Source organism: Genypterus blacodes, unplaced genomic scaffold (assembly GCF_046128005.1).
Source record: "Genypterus blacodes isolate CSIRO-AG114 ecotype Tasmania unplaced genomic scaffold, CSIRO-AGI_Gbla_v1 ptg000120l_1, whole genome shotgun sequence".
In the NCBI taxonomy this organism is placed as follows: domain Eukaryota; kingdom Metazoa; phylum Chordata; class Actinopteri; order Ophidiiformes; family Ophidiidae; genus Genypterus; species Genypterus blacodes.
The window spans coordinates 1713640-1730903 of NW_027466923.1; the positions used below are offsets into that span (position 1 = coordinate 1713640).

Sequence of the window (17264 nt, forward strand, 5' to 3'; positions counted from 1 at the left end):
TGAAAGGGAAGTTGTCTGTGATGACGTCAGTCAGGGAAGGCGTTGCTCGTCGCTCTCGCTGGAGTAGAGGAACGGAAAATGGCGGACCTCGAAGACGTAACGCTGGACGGGAGACCGCTCCAGTCTCTTCGGGTAGCGGATTTAAAAGCGGCCCTGGAGGAGAGAGGACTCTCTAAGAGCGGGCATAAAAATGCCCTCATCAAAAGACTCAAAGGGGTGAGTTCTGAGGCAGAATTCGGCGTCGGTGGTGCTGTGAGCTTACGGTAGCGAAGAGACGGGCTGATGCTGTCTCGAGGGCCGACAACTGACTATCGTTATTGCTGAGCGGCGTATCGGAGTTAGCCAGAATGTTGCGCTGTAACCAGTTGCAAAATGTGTTAATTTGCACTCTGCTGTTGTTGAGTTGTATTTTCGTCATGTAGCTACAGACCAACCGCCGTAACGCCGATAGTTGGGTCAACTTAGCGGCTAATCTTAAAGTGTGTGCCCGGGTAATGTTGTCCTGTTAGCTGGTTAGCTCCGCTTGCTAATGCTATGAGTTGAGCGGTGGCCTTGGCGACTGATTGGCTTGCTGCTCTGTATTTTACCGGCGGTTTGTCGACTGTTGGTCCTCACGAGCGTAGCTGATAAGTTTGCTTTCTATTATCCTTTAAGCAACAAGTTATATCAACCTTTCATAATTTCTTATTAATTCTATGTCTAAACTGCAAAATGGTGTTGTATATCATATATAAAGGTAGTTTGACTAATGTGGCCCAGGAGTGGGATCCTCTGTGTGTCCTTACGGCGTTTTGTTTGCATTGTGGCAAAGTATGGAACCTTTTCTCCACACTCATGCATGGTCAAGCCATTGGTTCTTTAAATGTATCTACGTAACGAGCCCTCTTTTGAAGTGGGCCTGTTCAATGCCGCACGAAAACTACACTCGCTTCGTTTTTGAAAGACTGGGCAACATTGAATGTTAAAGGTTTAACACATTAACAGCAGGCCCTTACACAATGTTTGTAGACACAGCGCTAGAGAGTAAATAAACACTTGTTGCTTCTGTTTTAGTAACCAACAATTTGAGTGTTTGATACTGAATTTTGGTTTCAATGTATCACATTTGAGTCCCGCTGTGTAATATGCTATAGACGAATTCATATTGATATGGGCCATGAGAAATGTAATACTGTAGATTATTTATTGTTGTCACAGTCTGTTAGAAAATCTGTATGAAAATATCCATTTTGCCCTGCTTACTTGGATTACACAGAGAATGGCAGTGCAATCAGAAATTGTTTTAGTCGTATATAAAAATGAACAGTTTGAACATTTCAACTTGGATTCTGATGATTTATGACCATTGGCTTCATATTTTACTTAAATACTTAGTATTTAACTCTAAATAATTAATCAGTTACTAAAAGAAGGGTATAAATGAAAGGATATTTAATGGATCATTAAAACGGGTTGCTCTGGTGAATTTATGCTTCATGATTGGAGTTTGAGTCAGTCAGTTCATATTTCCCCGGACATATACAGAGAGTCTGATTGAGGATGCGTACAAACCTCTCTGAATGAATGAATGAATTTCAAATCTCTCATTTCTATAACAGGCTCTCATGTTGGAGAATCTCCAGAGGACCTCCACTGCTCACATTGGACTGCAGCCAAACTCTCAGGTAGGTGCCTCTTTGTTTATTTTACATAAAACACTGACGCCCCTTCACTCAATGGCCAAATGTGCATCGGTTGTAATGTTTTTGTGGCGTCACTTGGGTGCGGTATTCAGGGCTTGCGGCCCATATTCACCAGTGTCTTCTGTGTTTAGATTGGGGAGGAGATGAGCCAGAACAGCTTTATCAAGCAGTATCTGGCCAAGCAGCAAGAGCTCCTGAGGCAGCGCTTGGAGAGAGAGGCTCGTGAGGCGTTTGAAACTGATGGTGAGTTTTAGTTAGAGAATCTACTGATAGCTGTAACGTCACTACACCCGTACCGATTTGTAATGCAAATTGAAACCTTTTTCTTACACAGATCAGGAGGACCATGCAGAAGTCAACAACAGCACCTCACATCCTGCTCCGGCCCAGGTCAGACATGTTTAGCTTTTTTATTTCTTGTCTCATGTGGACAAGTCATGTTTTCTCCATGTCTTATCTGCTGCATGCTTTGGGCAAAAGCTTTAAAGGTCAACAACAATCTCAGTCTCGGCATGTTTACTGTTCTCATCAGGAAGTCGCGCCAGTGTCGGCGGAGCAGCACAAGCCACCTGGCCCCTCTGACGGAGCCGGGCTGTCAGGTTCAGTAAATCAGGCAGAGGGTAAGAGGAACCAGGAAGCGAACGTATCAAGTCCTCCATCGGCCTCTTCAGCACCGGCTTCTGCCGGTGGTGAGCACGGGCCAGATGACAGTGATGAAGACGACAGCGAAGATGGTGAGGATGATGGCGAAGACGATGACTGGGACAGCAATGCTCGGAGGAGAAACCTCAGAGAGCCAGCCAGAAGACCCGCGGCAAGGGAGAGGTCTGCTGCATCCCACCAACCTCAGCAGCAGCATGTCCCCTCTCTATTGTCCCCTCAACTCCGTCAGCCAACACCTCCCCCATCTCCTATTCCAGAGTTATCCTTTCCTCTTCCAGATACTCCTAAACAGAGTCCTCCTAGTCCAGATGTAGCTCCAGCTAGGCATCGCTCACCCAGTTCATCCAGCTCTGGTTCCTCCAGCAGCGACAGCCGCAGTAGCAGCCCAGAGCCCCAAAGAAGTGGACATGCTGAGCGCAAGCCTGGCCCGCTGACTCTTCTGGCACGTAAAATGGAGTCAGAAGGGGCTTTCTCTGGAGCAGGTTGGCATGGCGGTGCTGGGGAAGCCCACAGGCAGGACAACAGTTCCCCATCAGCAACTTTCCCTGGCAGAGGGCCTCCGGAGGGTTCAGTATCTGCCATCACTCACACAGCCAACACTGCAGGCCGTTTGCCATTTAGCGTGATTCCAGGCACCAACCAGGGTGTCATGGGAGCACATGCATCTCATATTCAAGCACCTGTAAGTGTGCTCAGGGCCACTGCAACAGAAGAGAGGGACTCTGAGGTGGAAACAGAAAATGCTCTTGAGCTGGAAAGAAATGAGAAGCAGAGAAAACTGGAGGAAGAGCAGGAAAGAGCTCTCGCACTGGAGAGAGAGGAAAGACAGAGAGCTTTAGAGCGAGAGCAGGCCTTAGCACGAGAGGAAAAGGAAAAAGCCTTGCAGCAGGAGAGGGAACTTGCTCTAGAAAGAGAGAGAGTGGAAAGGGAGCAAGCTTTGGCTAAAGAGAGGGAGCAAGCCTTGGCAAGAGAGAGGGCCCTTCAGCTGGAGATGGAGAAGGAGCTTGAAAGGCAGAGAGCTCGGGAGCAAGAGAGAGCTCTGCAGAGAGCAAGAGAAGAGATGGAGATGGCTCTACAACGAGAGAGAGAAGAAAAGGAGAGAGCAATGGCACTAGAACGAGCCAAGGCGTTGGAGAGGGAACAGCAGGAGAGAGAGAGGGCGCTCGAGCAAGAGAGGGAAAGGGCTTTGGATGCAGAGAGAAAGGAGAGGGAGAGAATTGAAAGAGAAAAGGCCTTGGAGCTGGAAAGGGAACAGGCTGAGAGAGAACACAGAGAAAGATTGGAGAGGGTGAGAATGGAGATGGAGAAAGCTTTAGAGCAAGCGAGAATAGAGAGGGAGAGAGCTTTAGAGCAGGAGAGACTTGAGAAGGAGAGAGTGGAGAGAGAGAAAGCTTTAGAGCAAGAGAGGCTAGAGAGAGAGAAAGCTTTAGAGCGAGAGAGACTAGAGATGGAGCAAGAGAGAATCAAGAGAGAGAAAGCTTTGGAGCAAGAGAGGATAGAGAGGGAAAGGGTATTGCAACAAGACAAAGAGAGAGCTGACAGAGAGGCTACTGCAGAACTGGAGAGACAGGAGAGGGAAAGAGCTGAAAGAGAGAGGAAAGAAAAAGAGCAAGAAAGATTGGAGAAGGCAAAAGAGCAAGAAAGACTTGAAAAGGAGAGAGCTTTAGAAGTGGAGAGGAAGAGAGTTCTGAAAGAAGAGAGGGAGAGAGCCTTGGAAGAAGAGAGGAAAAGGGCTCTTGAGCGTGAAAAGTTGGAGATGGAGAAAGCCGCAGAGGAAGAAAAGGAGGAGCAGGAAAGAGCACTGGAGCAAGAGAAACAGAGAGCTAGGCTGGCTGAAAAAGAGAGAGAGAGTCATCTCCCTCCTTCAAAGCGCGGCCGCGAGATCGGGCTCACTTCCCTGCCCACTTCTATCCCTCCCTCCGCAGGCCCAATTAGAAAGTCTGCAACAGAGGAAGCGGAACCTGAAGGTGGTGAAACCAATGTTCCAGTAATCCGGAGAGACGCCCAGGCAGCAGAAACTGGTGAACCCATGTCACCATCAATTCAGGGCACACCTCTATCACCTCAGTCCTCATTCAAGAAGTTCCGGTTCTTCAGGGACTCTCCAATCCAGTCCCAATCCTCTTCCACATCCATGGTAATTAAGCGGCCCCGAACCTTCTCCGACAGCCCACAGCCTCAAGCTTCCCCCGTCACCTTGGCCACCAACGTTGGTGAACGAGAGCCGGAAGTCCATCAACCTGCTGCAGCCCAGCAGATCCGCGCAAAACAAGAAGTGCCAAGCCCTCAAAAAGAAAAGGATCCAAGCCAGGTGTCAGATTTCAAAGCTGAGGCAGCGTCAGCAGAGACTCAACATCACACAGTCAAGGAATCGCCCCACAAAGCAAAGGAGGTAGACAAAGGAAAACCTCCTTTAAGCCCTTTGGGGGCTGCCAAGCAGAAGGATGAAGATGCAAGGAAGGAGGGAAAACGATCCAGACAAAAGTCATCTTCTAATGACTCCTCCTCTTCAGATTCTGACTCTGGGTCCTCTTCATCTCGGTCCTCTAGCTCATCGACATCATCCGAGGAGAAAGCTCGTAGAAGGGTAAGTGGTCTGAAGTCGTCTTTCTCCTCTTCGTCTTGTATATCAGGTGACATCCGTGTGGCCAACAAAGATGATCAAACTGCAGCATTCTTATTGTTCTCTACCTCCCTCGTTTACAGGAAGGGAAACCTGCGAGAGATCCCTCCCCTCAGCATAGGGTGGCAGTAGAGGCCCAGGTTGGGGTTTTGAAAGAATCACCAAAAGCCTCCAAAATGATGTCAGTGGAGAAAAGTAACACAGCAGATGAAGGCTGTCATACCAAGGTCAGCTATCTGAGTGGACTTTGATGTCCAGAGCACATGTCCACATTCTGTAATGCCAAATTTAGATGATGCTGTAATTTATAGTGTACATATTTTTTCAACCTAATACCTTTCCTGCCCATTTTTAATTCCCAGAAGCAATTCCCTGGAGCATCTGCTGGTGAGGAGACAAAGCGGACGAGGGAGAACAGTGACGGAGAAGAGGAAAAGGACAAGCATAGGTCTGGTTTTCAGCTTTGTTGTTGGTTACATGTGCTGTACATGGTGTGAACAAATATACACACACATACACACACACACACACACACACACACACACACACACACACACACACACACACACACGGACTGTATATGTGTGAACAGGTTGATAACTAAGCTTGTCTGTTGGAGGCAGTCTTTGATGCAGGCTGATCATGTGACATTTCAGAACCTCTCAGCAGGCATTGAGTGGTTTTTCTATTTTAAACTGCTTTAATTACTGCATGTCTCCCAGGTGCATCGAACTTGTTCACCAACAGGCTACACGATTTAGTGATCAATCATTTGGTGGGTCAAAAATAATGTTTCAGCTGCAGCATTCTTAGATGTTAGCTATAGTCTGTTCAAGTCCGATGGATACATTTATGCCGTGGATGCATGAATTATGCCACAATATATGTGATACACACCACATAGTGTTTGTGGACAGTGCACACTAAAATGTGTATTAAAATAAGACGCTTAATATTTGGTGGGATGCAGAAGTTTATATACTTATTTCACAAAATGTAGAGATCAATGTGGTTTTGTTTGCCAGGGCTTAGAAATCGTAGATGGAATTCTAACTTGCAACATGAGATAAATGAAAAGCTGGGAAATTGATTGGTTGTTTGGTTGCCCACCCTTTGGGTATAATCAATTGCCTGTTGCCAGTGTCACAGTCATGAATTAAAAGATCTGTCTCTTTACGCTGAAGTGTTGGACTGACAAACAGACGGAAGTCATTGGCTGTCGAGCATCATCAAATGTAACTAGTGAAGGCTGGAAAATGGCTGAATTTAAGGTTTATATTTACAATTGATACAGGTTTCTGTGAGGCCACAGCTGTGAGATATTAATGCAGCAGTGCATGTAACCTGCAGTGATGATGCCGAAAAATTGGGGTGTACAGATTTTCTTTCGTCAATTCTGACATGCTTTTGAAAAGTGAAGGGATCTGGATAAAATACATGTTGGTACTGGAGTGTTGGACCACATAACTCTGCACGTTTATAACCGTATGTAAATGTATTGGAAGCTTGGTAATTGGCACTTGTTTGTGTGTGCTGTCACGTGATGTTTTGTAATCCCACTTTCACATTTACGTCAGATCATATAGACGTTTCCCCTCTGTAACGGTCGGCAGGTTTGCATTGTGAATGCAGCAGCGATGGCAGGGTCTCTCAGGAGAATATCAGGTATTGAATTTCCCATCAGGCGATTAATGAGGCTGCCTGGTAGCCGGTGTTGCTCAGGAGACGCGGGTCCTGTTTTTAGACATGATCTTTTTTCCTCCGCTGGAACATGGCTGTGCGGCGGCGCTCGAGCTGCCGATGCCCGTTTCCTCCCACCGGGGGCTCAGCTGAATAGGAAGCAAAGCGAGGCTGCTTATATCGGGCGCAGGATTCCGCGGACATGGATGCGTTCGGTTAAGCTGTGCGGAGAGGAAGGTAGGAGGAGGGAGAGGGGGAGACGCGTCTCGATGCGACGCAACATTTGCCGCTGCAGCCCGCAGGCTCCGCTTTAAAAGGACACGGCCGGCGTGTTTGACATTCGGCAACTCGAGCTAATGTCGTCGGAATGAGCAGCAATCAACGGGTGCGCGCATCGCGGCAAGGGAGCGTGCGGCGCGGGTTCATAACGTGAAGGAGGACCGCGGTGCTCAAACCTTAACTTAACTGCTCTCTGCTGTGTATCCCAACGGACTAGTTTCACCTGGAGATGGGCTTTAATTATGGATTTTGAGACGTGCCTTTGGGTCATATTTAAATGAAAGTTATCTGTGTTTAAGATTGTACGTGCTGATATATTTAGCTGTAAAGCGATAAGTGGTTAAATCACATTTAAATGTGTACAACAACGGGAAGGTGAATTGAAGTAATCTTGAATTTATTTCAGAGAAATAATCTATTTACTCGTTTTTCCCCCAATTCATTTCTTTTTTTTGAGTGTGTAAGGACACATTGATAACATCTCTGTGAATGTGTGCGAGTGTGTGAGGCTCAGTTTGATCTGTAGTCCCTGGGCCTGCAGCTCGTGCATACAAGCTTTACAATGTTAATATATTTAAATTCTAATACTTGTGTTATTATAAAGCATTATCAGTTTTGCCTTATTTACAGGACAAAATGCTCACCAAGTTAGTTGATCCACCATATTTTGATATGAAGTTGTGACTTCACCTGCATACACCGTTTAGAATTAAAATATGTATTTAATCTTCATCTTATTTACAATGTCCTGTTGTGTACTTTCACACCAAACAGGCAGGTGAAGGACACTGCCATGTCCGAGCCAGAGAAGCTTCCAGAGACCAGTGAGGAGGTAAGATAGGTGATCGAACTTGGCCCATCATGGCCCTGCAAGCTGTCTGAATTCTCCAGCTGATGAAATATATGGACCAAAACACACAACGCCTTAGTACAAATCATATTCATTCCCATCTATAGTTGAATTTTGCTCAAAGGTTTAATTAAAATACATGAAGTCTGTATTTGTTGTTGCAAATTTGGCTTTGCATTTAAAAACTATATATATCTTTCTATCAGATGACCAAATGAGAACCTTTCACTAGCCATAGGCAGTATGAATGTATGTTGGAAGTCATGTTTTCATTTGGCTGTTTGTAAAACCTTTGCTAGCACTATTGCAGGCAAAAAAGCGACAAGGGTGTTTTTGTCTCACTGCGACTGCTGTTTAAACCCCAATTGATTGCTTTGTTACAAAGGTGCTCATGCCTCTTCCATTGCCCCTAACGGTACCTGCATACTACTTCTACCACTGCTTCACCTGTTTCCCCAAGAAACCTGAGTTGGCCACAGATAAGCCCCCGCGGCTTCACCACAGTGGGATACCCCTGGCAACAAACACTGCCTCATTCTCCTGGATATGGCTTAAAGGAGATATTGATTGGACTAAAAGTTTCAAAGATGTGTGTGCACAGTCAGTCTGGCTGACCTCGCTGTTAGCCTTTGTTGTCCTCTATCTGACCCAGCAATCGGTTCAAAGGAGACACAAACAAGGAGTCGTGTACACCTCAAATCCAGAGACAACAATGGCAACCGCCCTCTCACTTCAAGATTGTTTCTTGCACAGAAAGCTGCAGAAAATGGACATTGTGCGTACCACAACGCACACAAAGGACACCAAGCAAAATGCTGTGAAGCTTTGACCTGGACTCTAATGACCTTGAAAGTTATTACCGCGATGTGAAGAGGGAGCCTACCGTCTGGGTTCTTTCTTCCATCAGCCGTCACTGGAGTTTTACAACCTCGTGACTCCGCATGAACTTACTGCCGCCCAAACACGACCGAACATTGATCAGAATTCTGGATTTTGAATGACAGTGACATTTATCATCAAAACCAAATTGATGGAGATTTAAAAAAGGACTTGTGTTGAATCGCCTGAGGATTACCACTTTGGCCTCAAAACATTTCCAGGCCCCCGACACCAATGAACTATCGAACCCGTCCCGCCAGCCAACCACCACTCAGATTTCCACCTCAAACATCTCAACAACCATTGATTGGACCATTGTTGCCTAGATACAGTACATGCAGTCGTGATTGGGCCATATCCAACCCAGTAAGGATCAGGTGTCAGTGGTACCAGGGAATAAGTAGCAGTTTGTGTAAATTACCACAAAGTTATTTAGAGTATACTTAGTTGTCATTCTTGCTCCATGTAGTCTGTGTTGGGAGAAATGGCCTTATCCATGGCTACTGCAGTTTTCATCAAAGATTATTCAAATTTTGTCTTTAGTGTTGCATTTGAAGCCTTGCCAGACCTCAGTGTGTTTGAGCCTAATTGGACTTTTCTCTTGTCAATTCTCCTTAGGTTTAAAAATACATCTTTTAACCTTTTTTTGGAAGTTAAACTGCAGTATTGCCACCCAGTCCCTTTTTTGAGGTTTGATAGAGACTGCAACTACAATTGGCCGCTTCCAACCAAATGGACCTTGTTCTATGCCGCAATCTTTAGGTGTAGATTGTCAGTAACAATGGGCACACACGTCATTTGGACTCAAATCGGATCAAGACCCTCCCCAGCAGTTTCTATCATTCCCTCTATCCCCATTTGTCCCCCTCCCTATTATTGCCCCCTCTCTCCAAAGTGTCCTCGAGCATTTGTGTCCAACCATGGTTTTCTTCCTCTCACCTCCCCTTTGTCTGTTGGGTTGTGTTTTTATCTTCTTCTGTTTCAGACACCTAAGGCCTTCTCAGCTCGTAAGATCTCCCTTAGCAGTGAGTACATCCTCCCAACTTATCATTTTCATCTGTTTTGCCATGTAATAGCATCGTTGTTAGCTTCCGGAATTCTGCATAATAGCCTAACTGTGGAGTCTGCAGCCTAAGTAGTGTGTGCATGGATTTGAGATACCATGAACTCTTCAATATATCACGCAAATAGTTTTTTGCAAATTAAAAGCTTTTCCCCATCTCACCAGGCAGCAAAGTATCCCCAGGCACCGTCGGTTCTGAGGGGGATCAAGATTCTGGAGGTGCAGCCGGCCGCAAGAGGAGATGGGGCTCCAGCACAGCAGTCACTGCCAAGAAACCTTCCTTCAGTATCACAACTGATTCGCTCAAGGTATGTGCAGCTCAGAGAGACTCTGCGATGTCCCGGTGAATTCACTGTTGAAGCTGTGTCGAGTGTAACAAACTCCTCTGTCCTGCCTGTTCTCTGCTCTTAGTCTCTGATGCCAGATATGCGGCCGAGTCTTGGCCAGGAGGCAGTTGTGGACCTGCACCCAGAGGAAGCTGCCCTCTCTGGGGCTGAGGATGAAGACCGGAGCCGCCCAGACCAGGACCTCCAGATCCGACGCACTGTCACACAGGTTGGTCCACAGCTCCCATGTTTTTATTGAATACACGGGTATTATCTCCAAGTTGAAAACTGATTTTCTTGGTGTCTTCCATCTGTTGAAGGTCGTGCACGCAGAGGGCCAGGAGAATGGACAGAAAGAGGCAAAGAGGAGCCGACGTGAGGACTTGGAGGAGGATGACTTGCGGGGAGAAAGAGAGAGAATACAGGCCCCCGAAGAGAAGACTGACAGCTCATTTGCTGATGCCATGGAAAGCCAGTCGCCATCTCACAGCAGTCCTGACATAGAAATCAGCAGCGGTAATAGATCCATCGCATGGTCTTCATTAATGACACTGACCTTTTCCTCTCCTCCGTCACATAACAGTAGTTACATTGGCATATTCCTGTGCTGTGTTTTTGAATGGAGTGAATGCCTGCTTTTAAACACGTTTTCTATAACAATAGGGTTCAGTAATGAATGTCGGTGAGGTCATTTTGATGTCACTACATTGCTTGCTAGTTTCTACAGTGTTTAGGGTACAAACTGTGCTGGTAGATCACATTCAAGGACTTGGGACGACTCATCCCTCCATGTGTCAATAAAATAATAAGTTATAATTGTTGTTTTCTTTCCCAGTTACCGCCAGTGACACCCTCATCCGTCGCTCCATTAGCCAGCAAAAGACCGGCGTGTCCGTCACTATTGATGACCCTGTACGCACAGCTAGGCAACCCTCACCACCACGGGGCAAAATCTCTAACATTGTTCACATCTCCAACCTGGTAAGAGGCTTTTCTGACCGTTCATACTATGTATTTTTAGTGATTGCTGATGATTGTCCTACACTTTGATGCAGCACTTACAGAAATCATCACTTGTGGTACTGCTGTTGATTCGTGCGTCTGTTTTCTAACTCTGATCAGGTGAGGCCATTCACTCTTGGTCAACTTAAGGAGCTGTTGGGCCGAACTGGCGCCCTGGTGGACGATGGCTTCTGGATAGACAAAATCAAGTCCCACTGTTACGTCACTGTAAGTTAGTATAGTCTATCCCTGATCTAGACGAGGGATATATCATGACACTCTGATGTTTGGTTGAGGCTGTGTCACACTCCTAGTCTATGGAAGATTGAACTCATGGGTGTGTCGTCCATTCTCTGTATTCAGTACTCAAGCTTAGAGGAGGCAGCGGCCACACGGGAAGCTCTGCATGGAGTGAAATGGCCTCAGAGTAACCCCAAGGTCCTCAGTGTTGAGTTCTGCCAGCAAGATGACGTAAGCCCATACTTTGATCGGTCACTTTTGTCTTTTGAAGCAGCACAGTGGTCAACCTTCCCTAACCTGGTCGTGTTTGTGCTCGGTAGTTGGACTTCCACAAAGGCCTGGGTGCAGCTGACAAACCCGGAGCTGAGGACCAGGTCCCGGGCCCCGGCCGTGGTCGGACACTGGGCCTGGCCTCTTTGCTGCCTGAGCGAGACCAGTGGGCTGAGCGTGAGCGCGAGATGGAGCGGAGGGAAAAGGCTCGAGCTGAGCGTGAGTGGGACCGTGACAAGGTCAAAGAGTTTGGAAAACCCGGAGAAGAGAAAGAGGGAGGTGCCAGAAGGTCACGCTCCAGAGAGAGACGACGAAAAGAGAGAGGGAAAAGCAAGGAGAAGAAGACTGAAAAGAAGGGTAAGAGCTACAGATCTATCAGAAAGCCGCATTCTGAGGTTCAATATCTGTCGGGGGACATAAGTGGACATCACATGTCCTTTGGCTCCCTGTGATCTTTTACTTTATACTGCACAATATATTGTACACTGCTGTTTTCTGTTATAGTATCAATATCGTTATCTCTTCAATATGTGTTTGGCAGAGAAAGCAGCTGAGGATCCTCCTGCAAAGCTGCTTGATGACCTGTTCCGCAAAACTAAAGCAGCCCCCTGCATCTACTGGCTTCCACTCACAGAAGAGCAGGTGAGACTCTAACACGTGCATGCGGCCTTCAATACACACTTTTCAAAACAGCCGAGTTAAATGTTTTTATGTTTTAATGCATCTTCTCTCTGTTGTAGTATGTTCAGCGGGAAGCTGCCCGGGCAGAACGGATTAAACTGCGTGAGAAACTTCGTAAGGAAGAGGAGGAGAAAAAAAGGGAAGAAGAGCGCAAGGAGAGAATGAAACCCGGGGGAGGCCCAACAGTAGACAGAGCGAGCGAGGGAGAGAAGGACAAGGACAAGGACAGAAACAGGGAGAGGGACAGAGACCGAGTGAGAGAGAGGGAGAGGGAGAGAGACAGGGACAGGGAGAACGACAAACGCAGGGATGGCTACCGTAGACCGGGGGGCAGCGGGACAGGCGGGGGCAGACGCTCCCGTAGCCGCAGTGACCCGCGCGAGAGGCGGCGCTAATGGCCAATCGGCTGAGCGAACTGTGGACTGCCCCCTCCTCCATTTCCCTTTCACTACATGTACTTTGTTACAACTAAGAACCAACAGAGGACCAACCGATGTAGTTAGCATTTCTCAGATTGTCGTCGCCTTTTAAAGCACACACACACACACACACACACACACACACACACACACACACACACACACACACACACACACACACACACACACACACACACACGAACACACACGAACACCTACAGTCACGCTTACTGGGGACCATGATTTTAATTTGTTTTTGCAGTGTTGGCTCCCAGAGTGCTGTACATTTTGCTTATGTCGAGCTTTGATATATTTTCCATTTAAACTTGCTTCTGTTTTATCCTTTGCGTTTTTTTTGTCTCGACAGCATAGCGGCGTGGCACACTGGGGTTTATTTTTTTTCCTTATGTTTTTGTCGTTACGTTTCTCCCGATATTCCCCATTTGCCCCCCTCCCCCCCGAAGTGTAGGTGCCAATTCAGATTCGCAATCAATTGTTGCCACCTCAGTGTTCTAACAGCTCCACAGTTCTAACGAGGATGAGGACTTTTGTTGCTGCATGCGGTCTTCAGCTCTTCTCCGCCAGCCTGCCTAAAGAGAGAAAACCCCTCTGCCCCCCTCTGTGCAGCAGCTCACATTAATCAGAAAAATATTGGAATAGGTGTTTTTGGACACTTTGTACAGATCCATGCAATTTACCTGGAGGTGCAAGTCTGTAAATGAGGCAGCTTAGGGATATTTTTGAACAGGTTGTGGATTAACTACTAAGGCTTATGCAGTGTTCCTGTCTCCCTCTGTCAAAGAGAGGAGGCTGTTTGTCACACCAGACATAAGCTGGTATTGTGTCCTCCTTTACCCTCCTTCCCTCCTTCTCTCCTTTCTTCCTCCTCTGCATTAACGTCTTTAGAGGCCCGAGAGGGGGAGGACGCATCATAATTTTTTCGGTTTTAATGTTTTTAATCCTGATTTTATCATTTTAGTACAAGTTTGTTTTCCCTTTTTTTATTTCCTTCTTTGAGTACGCCTATCAGTGGTGAATGTACAAATAAAAAGTTGAAGTTTGAAAGTATTGTGAAATTCTTTCTCCGCACACCTCGCAGATGGGGCTTTGACTGAACGGATGACGTAAGCGTCTAGGAAATCCACGGTAACACTTTGAATCCACAAGATGTCAGAGTTGCACTGGGTTGCAGCTCGGCACTGTGACATTTGCTATGGGAAACTATTTAGTTCAACAGCACTGGGAGATGGTAAGGGAAGTGCAGAGGAGCTGATGTGCTGATTACTAATAACTTAAAGGGAAAATGTCTCCTTTTTAGGCGAGAGGTTTGTAAAAAAGGCGTTTTGTCTCCTGGCTTGTGTAAGAGCGTTAACCCACGCAACCCATCTAACATTTAGTGACCCACCCTTCTCAGTATGTTGTAAATCATGTATTGCGCTCTCCCTCTTCTGTTCCCTTGTTCCATCTCCACAGTCTTGACGTTCATCCTGCAGAGCTCAGCAGTGCTTCTATGTAATTACTGCCCCATGGTCGCTGAGCAAAACATTTTTCCACCCTGATGCAACTCTCTCTGTCTGGACTCTGCAAAGACCAGTGAATCCTTCACCCTGGCACCTCTCGCAACCCCAGGGCCAAGTTTCTATGTAGAGCAGCATGACTGGTATGAAGACAGCGGCAAAGAACAATATTTTGTCTTTCGTAACTGTTTTTTGACAGGCAGCAGTGAAGTTTAAGAAGTCTTGATCTGTCTGATGGTGTTCCATGATATGTGAGGCAGAGAGCTGGAGCCTTTCAAGATAAGATGAAGTGCAGGGCAAAGCGATGATGTCTTGGCCATACGGAAAGTTGGATCTAGTTTGTTATCTTGCTGGGGTGAAGATAAAGAGGTAGACTGACATTTAAGTAGAGAGGCAGCATGGATTAAAGTTTTGTTCACACATTCTCATGTTTGCTTCATCTTACTGGAGTAATTGTAACAGTAAATGCCAGAAACATGACTATTGACACAAAGTAAATGTAGTTTTCTTTGTTTAAATATAGTCGTTTCCTTGACAGGGCGTGGGGAAACTTGAGTCTCAACACTTTGAGTCCACTCTGCTTATCTGAAAACAATGCACAAAGAACCTTTCTGGATTGGAAGCAAAAGCAGTTCAGGGGCAGTAGTTGCATGGTTACATGACGATGTATTCAGATAGTGAGACAAAGGCAAGTTCCTAAACAAAGCCCCAGTGTCCTCAAGGGTTCTGCCGTGTGAAAGGTAAGACCTAAAGATTCAGTTACATCTCATTTCCATTTGGGTCCACAGGTGTTTAAAGCCGCCGACTGCTTTTTCAAGCTGCTTTACCCAGCTGGGTAAAGCAGCTGCCCACATTCTCTCTGGTGCAGCCTGCCATGAAGACAGGTGACCAGGGCTACGAATCTCTGTAGAGCACTGAACCAGCAGAGGCAACAGATCAGTGTGTCTACAGCTGTGGACGCGTATCCAAAACCCATCTCTGTACAGTTGTTGGTCTTAAAAGAGCAACAGTAGCGCTGGAAGACCACTGCAGACCACCTGTGCCTGGGGTAGAGCTCAGGTCAGTTCTCCCCACGATTAGCCAGTCAGCTGACCAAGGACTCGCTATGCCGATGAGTAGGCAGTATAAACAAAAGGTTTCTGGCTTTGTAAGCAGTCTCCCCCCTCTTCTTCTCCTCCCGTCGGTGTAACCGCATCGGCCTTTGTGTCTCGCTGTGAGGCCCGCCGAGCTCTGCTTTTAACGGCAACCTCTGATGTGGCCATTCTGAACTCTGCTCGTACTACTGATTGTTTTTCTTACTTCATTTTTCTTGCTCTTTATCCTATTTATCCTTGGTTTACTTTCACACATGCATAGATTCTAAAGATTTAATGTATTCTTCACTGAAGGAGAAGCTCTTCCACTTCATAAAAAGGAGACATGATAAAAGTCGTTATCTTGCTCTGTGTCCTGCCACTCCTAAAACTTCAAACATCCCTTGATATATATACACACACACACACACCCTTCCCCCTACTCCTCTTTCACCACCCCCCCCCCCCCCCCCAACCCCCATCTTCTTTGTAATGACATGTATGTGCTTATGGAAACCAGATGTGGCCCGTTCTCGATGAAAAGGAGATGGGAGGACGAGGAAAAACTGAGCATGATACTTCGTTAACAGACTGCAAGATATCTGAGGTGAGTTAGTCTGAGGGTCTCGTCTCTTCTCTCTTGTGGTCTCTTTGGTTGTGACAGATATATCTAGGCGTGAGATGAAATGTGCCCGCTATCCTGACAGATACAGGGGGGGGGGTTTCCTTGCGGATATGCTTGGGTCAGGGCGAGGATAGCTGGGTTAGAGCAGAGTCGTGTTAAGAGGCCTGAATCAGCATCTCCTACAGAGGAAGGCTTTTCCTGCCAGGCTTGAGAAACTGAGCCATGTGTGCCAAAAACAGACTGAAATGTCGATTGTTCAACTTCCTTGCACCTGTATTATTTTCGCCCCCCACACAATAGCTTCTCTAGACATAAAAAAGACTGCTCCCACCGCACCACGCCTAATGTAAAGCCCAGACATTACATCAAGTGTAGCAAAGCAGAGGCCCCCGTAGGTTAAAACTGATAGCTTCATGCTGATTCAGCACTGAGGGGCAGAACCCACGCGGCTGTGAAAACAAAGCAAAAAGATCACAGGGAGAACGGCTGATGAAATACACAAGGACACAGAGGGGAAAGTGAGATTAGCACATCTGGGAGCACGCACGCACAAACATTATGTTTAACTAATAAGGAAAGGATATTTTCCAGGCATATTTTCCACATGCAACTAAGTGGAATCTTAAGGTGCAGCCATAAAGGGGAAAAAAAGTATAAAATATTGATCCCCCCTGTTCCACTGGAACTCTGTATACCACAAATGAGCTGAGAGCGCGTCTGAGTGAGGCTGTGTTAGAGATTAAGATGTCCTGTTTGTGTTCATTAAGGGCAACACATTTTCTGCATTAGAGCAACGAATAACAAGCAGAACACGTGACGCACAGCCAGCAAGAGTGACATACAAATGAAACGTGGTGACAAATTACTTCTTTCTACTTCCATCACTGCTTTGAAAGAGTATTTGAAGATAACAACACCTTTATATGATATTAACAAAAGAAAACAAAACCCATTAACCGCAGTAAAATTGCTGGAATATTGAATTGTACCCACGCAAAAAATTGATATTAGAACTCAACACTGTTCAGGAAGTTGTCAAAGTCACCAAAACTGTAATTAAGAGATGAAAATGAAATGTTCCTAGATTTGTTGGATCCGTCCGCATAAAATCTGTGCTCGTAGCCACAAAGGGAAATGTTCTACCATTTTGAATTTTTTGGAGAAACACATTCAAAATGGTGGGAAATCATTTTCTACAAATCTACAATTTTCACAAAATGTGGTGCTTATCATTGGTAAAAAAAAAAGTTACATAGAACAAATTTAGGAAGGCTGAATCTCCAGAATGCTTTTTGAGGGCACGGCCATGAGGACAAGCAAAAGGTCCTGCAACAGCGCCACTTACTGGTGGGGCAAACATATTTACAAAGAAAATGTAAGCAAACTAGTAAC

The 17264-nt window shown here is 46.2% G+C and overlaps 1 protein-coding gene across 2 annotated transcripts; it reads left to right on the forward strand.

Annotated features, from left to right (window-relative positions):
- The first annotated feature begins 45 nt into the window (after positions 1–45).
- Positions 46–13722, forward strand: acin1a (apoptotic chromatin condensation inducer 1a). 2 transcript variants are annotated; one of them, XM_076162189.1, is made up of 18 exons: positions 46–216; positions 1599–1664; positions 1814–1925; positions 2017–2072; positions 2215–4932; positions 5052–5195; positions 5331–5416; positions 7702–7759; positions 9642–9681; positions 9885–10027; positions 10131–10274; positions 10366–10561; positions 10881–11026; positions 11168–11275; positions 11411–11518; positions 11608–11914; positions 12099–12199; positions 12298–13722. In XM_076162189.1, exons 1-18 carry the CDS (start codon positions 79–81, stop codon positions 12631–12633), a joined length of 5007 nt encoding a protein of 1668 aa, XP_076018304.1. In that variant the 5' UTR covers positions 46–78; the 3' UTR covers positions 12634–13722. The 2 variants fall into 2 exon arrangements, with proteins under 2 accessions (XP_076018304.1, XP_076018305.1); XM_076162190.1 differs by having other exon boundaries at positions 5334–5416.
- The last annotated feature ends 3542 nt before the right edge of the window (positions 13723–17264 follow it).

What these genes read in the sequence shown, in the direction of transcription:
- acin1a (XM_076162189.1), top strand. Translation starts at nt 79, where the DNA reads ATGGCGGACCTCGAAGACGTAACGCTGGACGGGAGACCGCTCCAGTCT. An exon ending in TTCCAGAGACCAGTGAGGAG is followed by an intron (nt 7,760 to 9,641) that starts GTAAGATAGGTG and finishes CTTCTGTTTCAG; the next exon opens with ACACCTAAGGCCTTCTCAGC. An exon ending in AGTCCCACTGTTACGTCACT is followed by an intron (nt 11,276 to 11,410) that starts GTAAGTTAGTAT and finishes CTCTGTATTCAG; the next exon opens with TACTCAAGCTTAGAGGAGGC.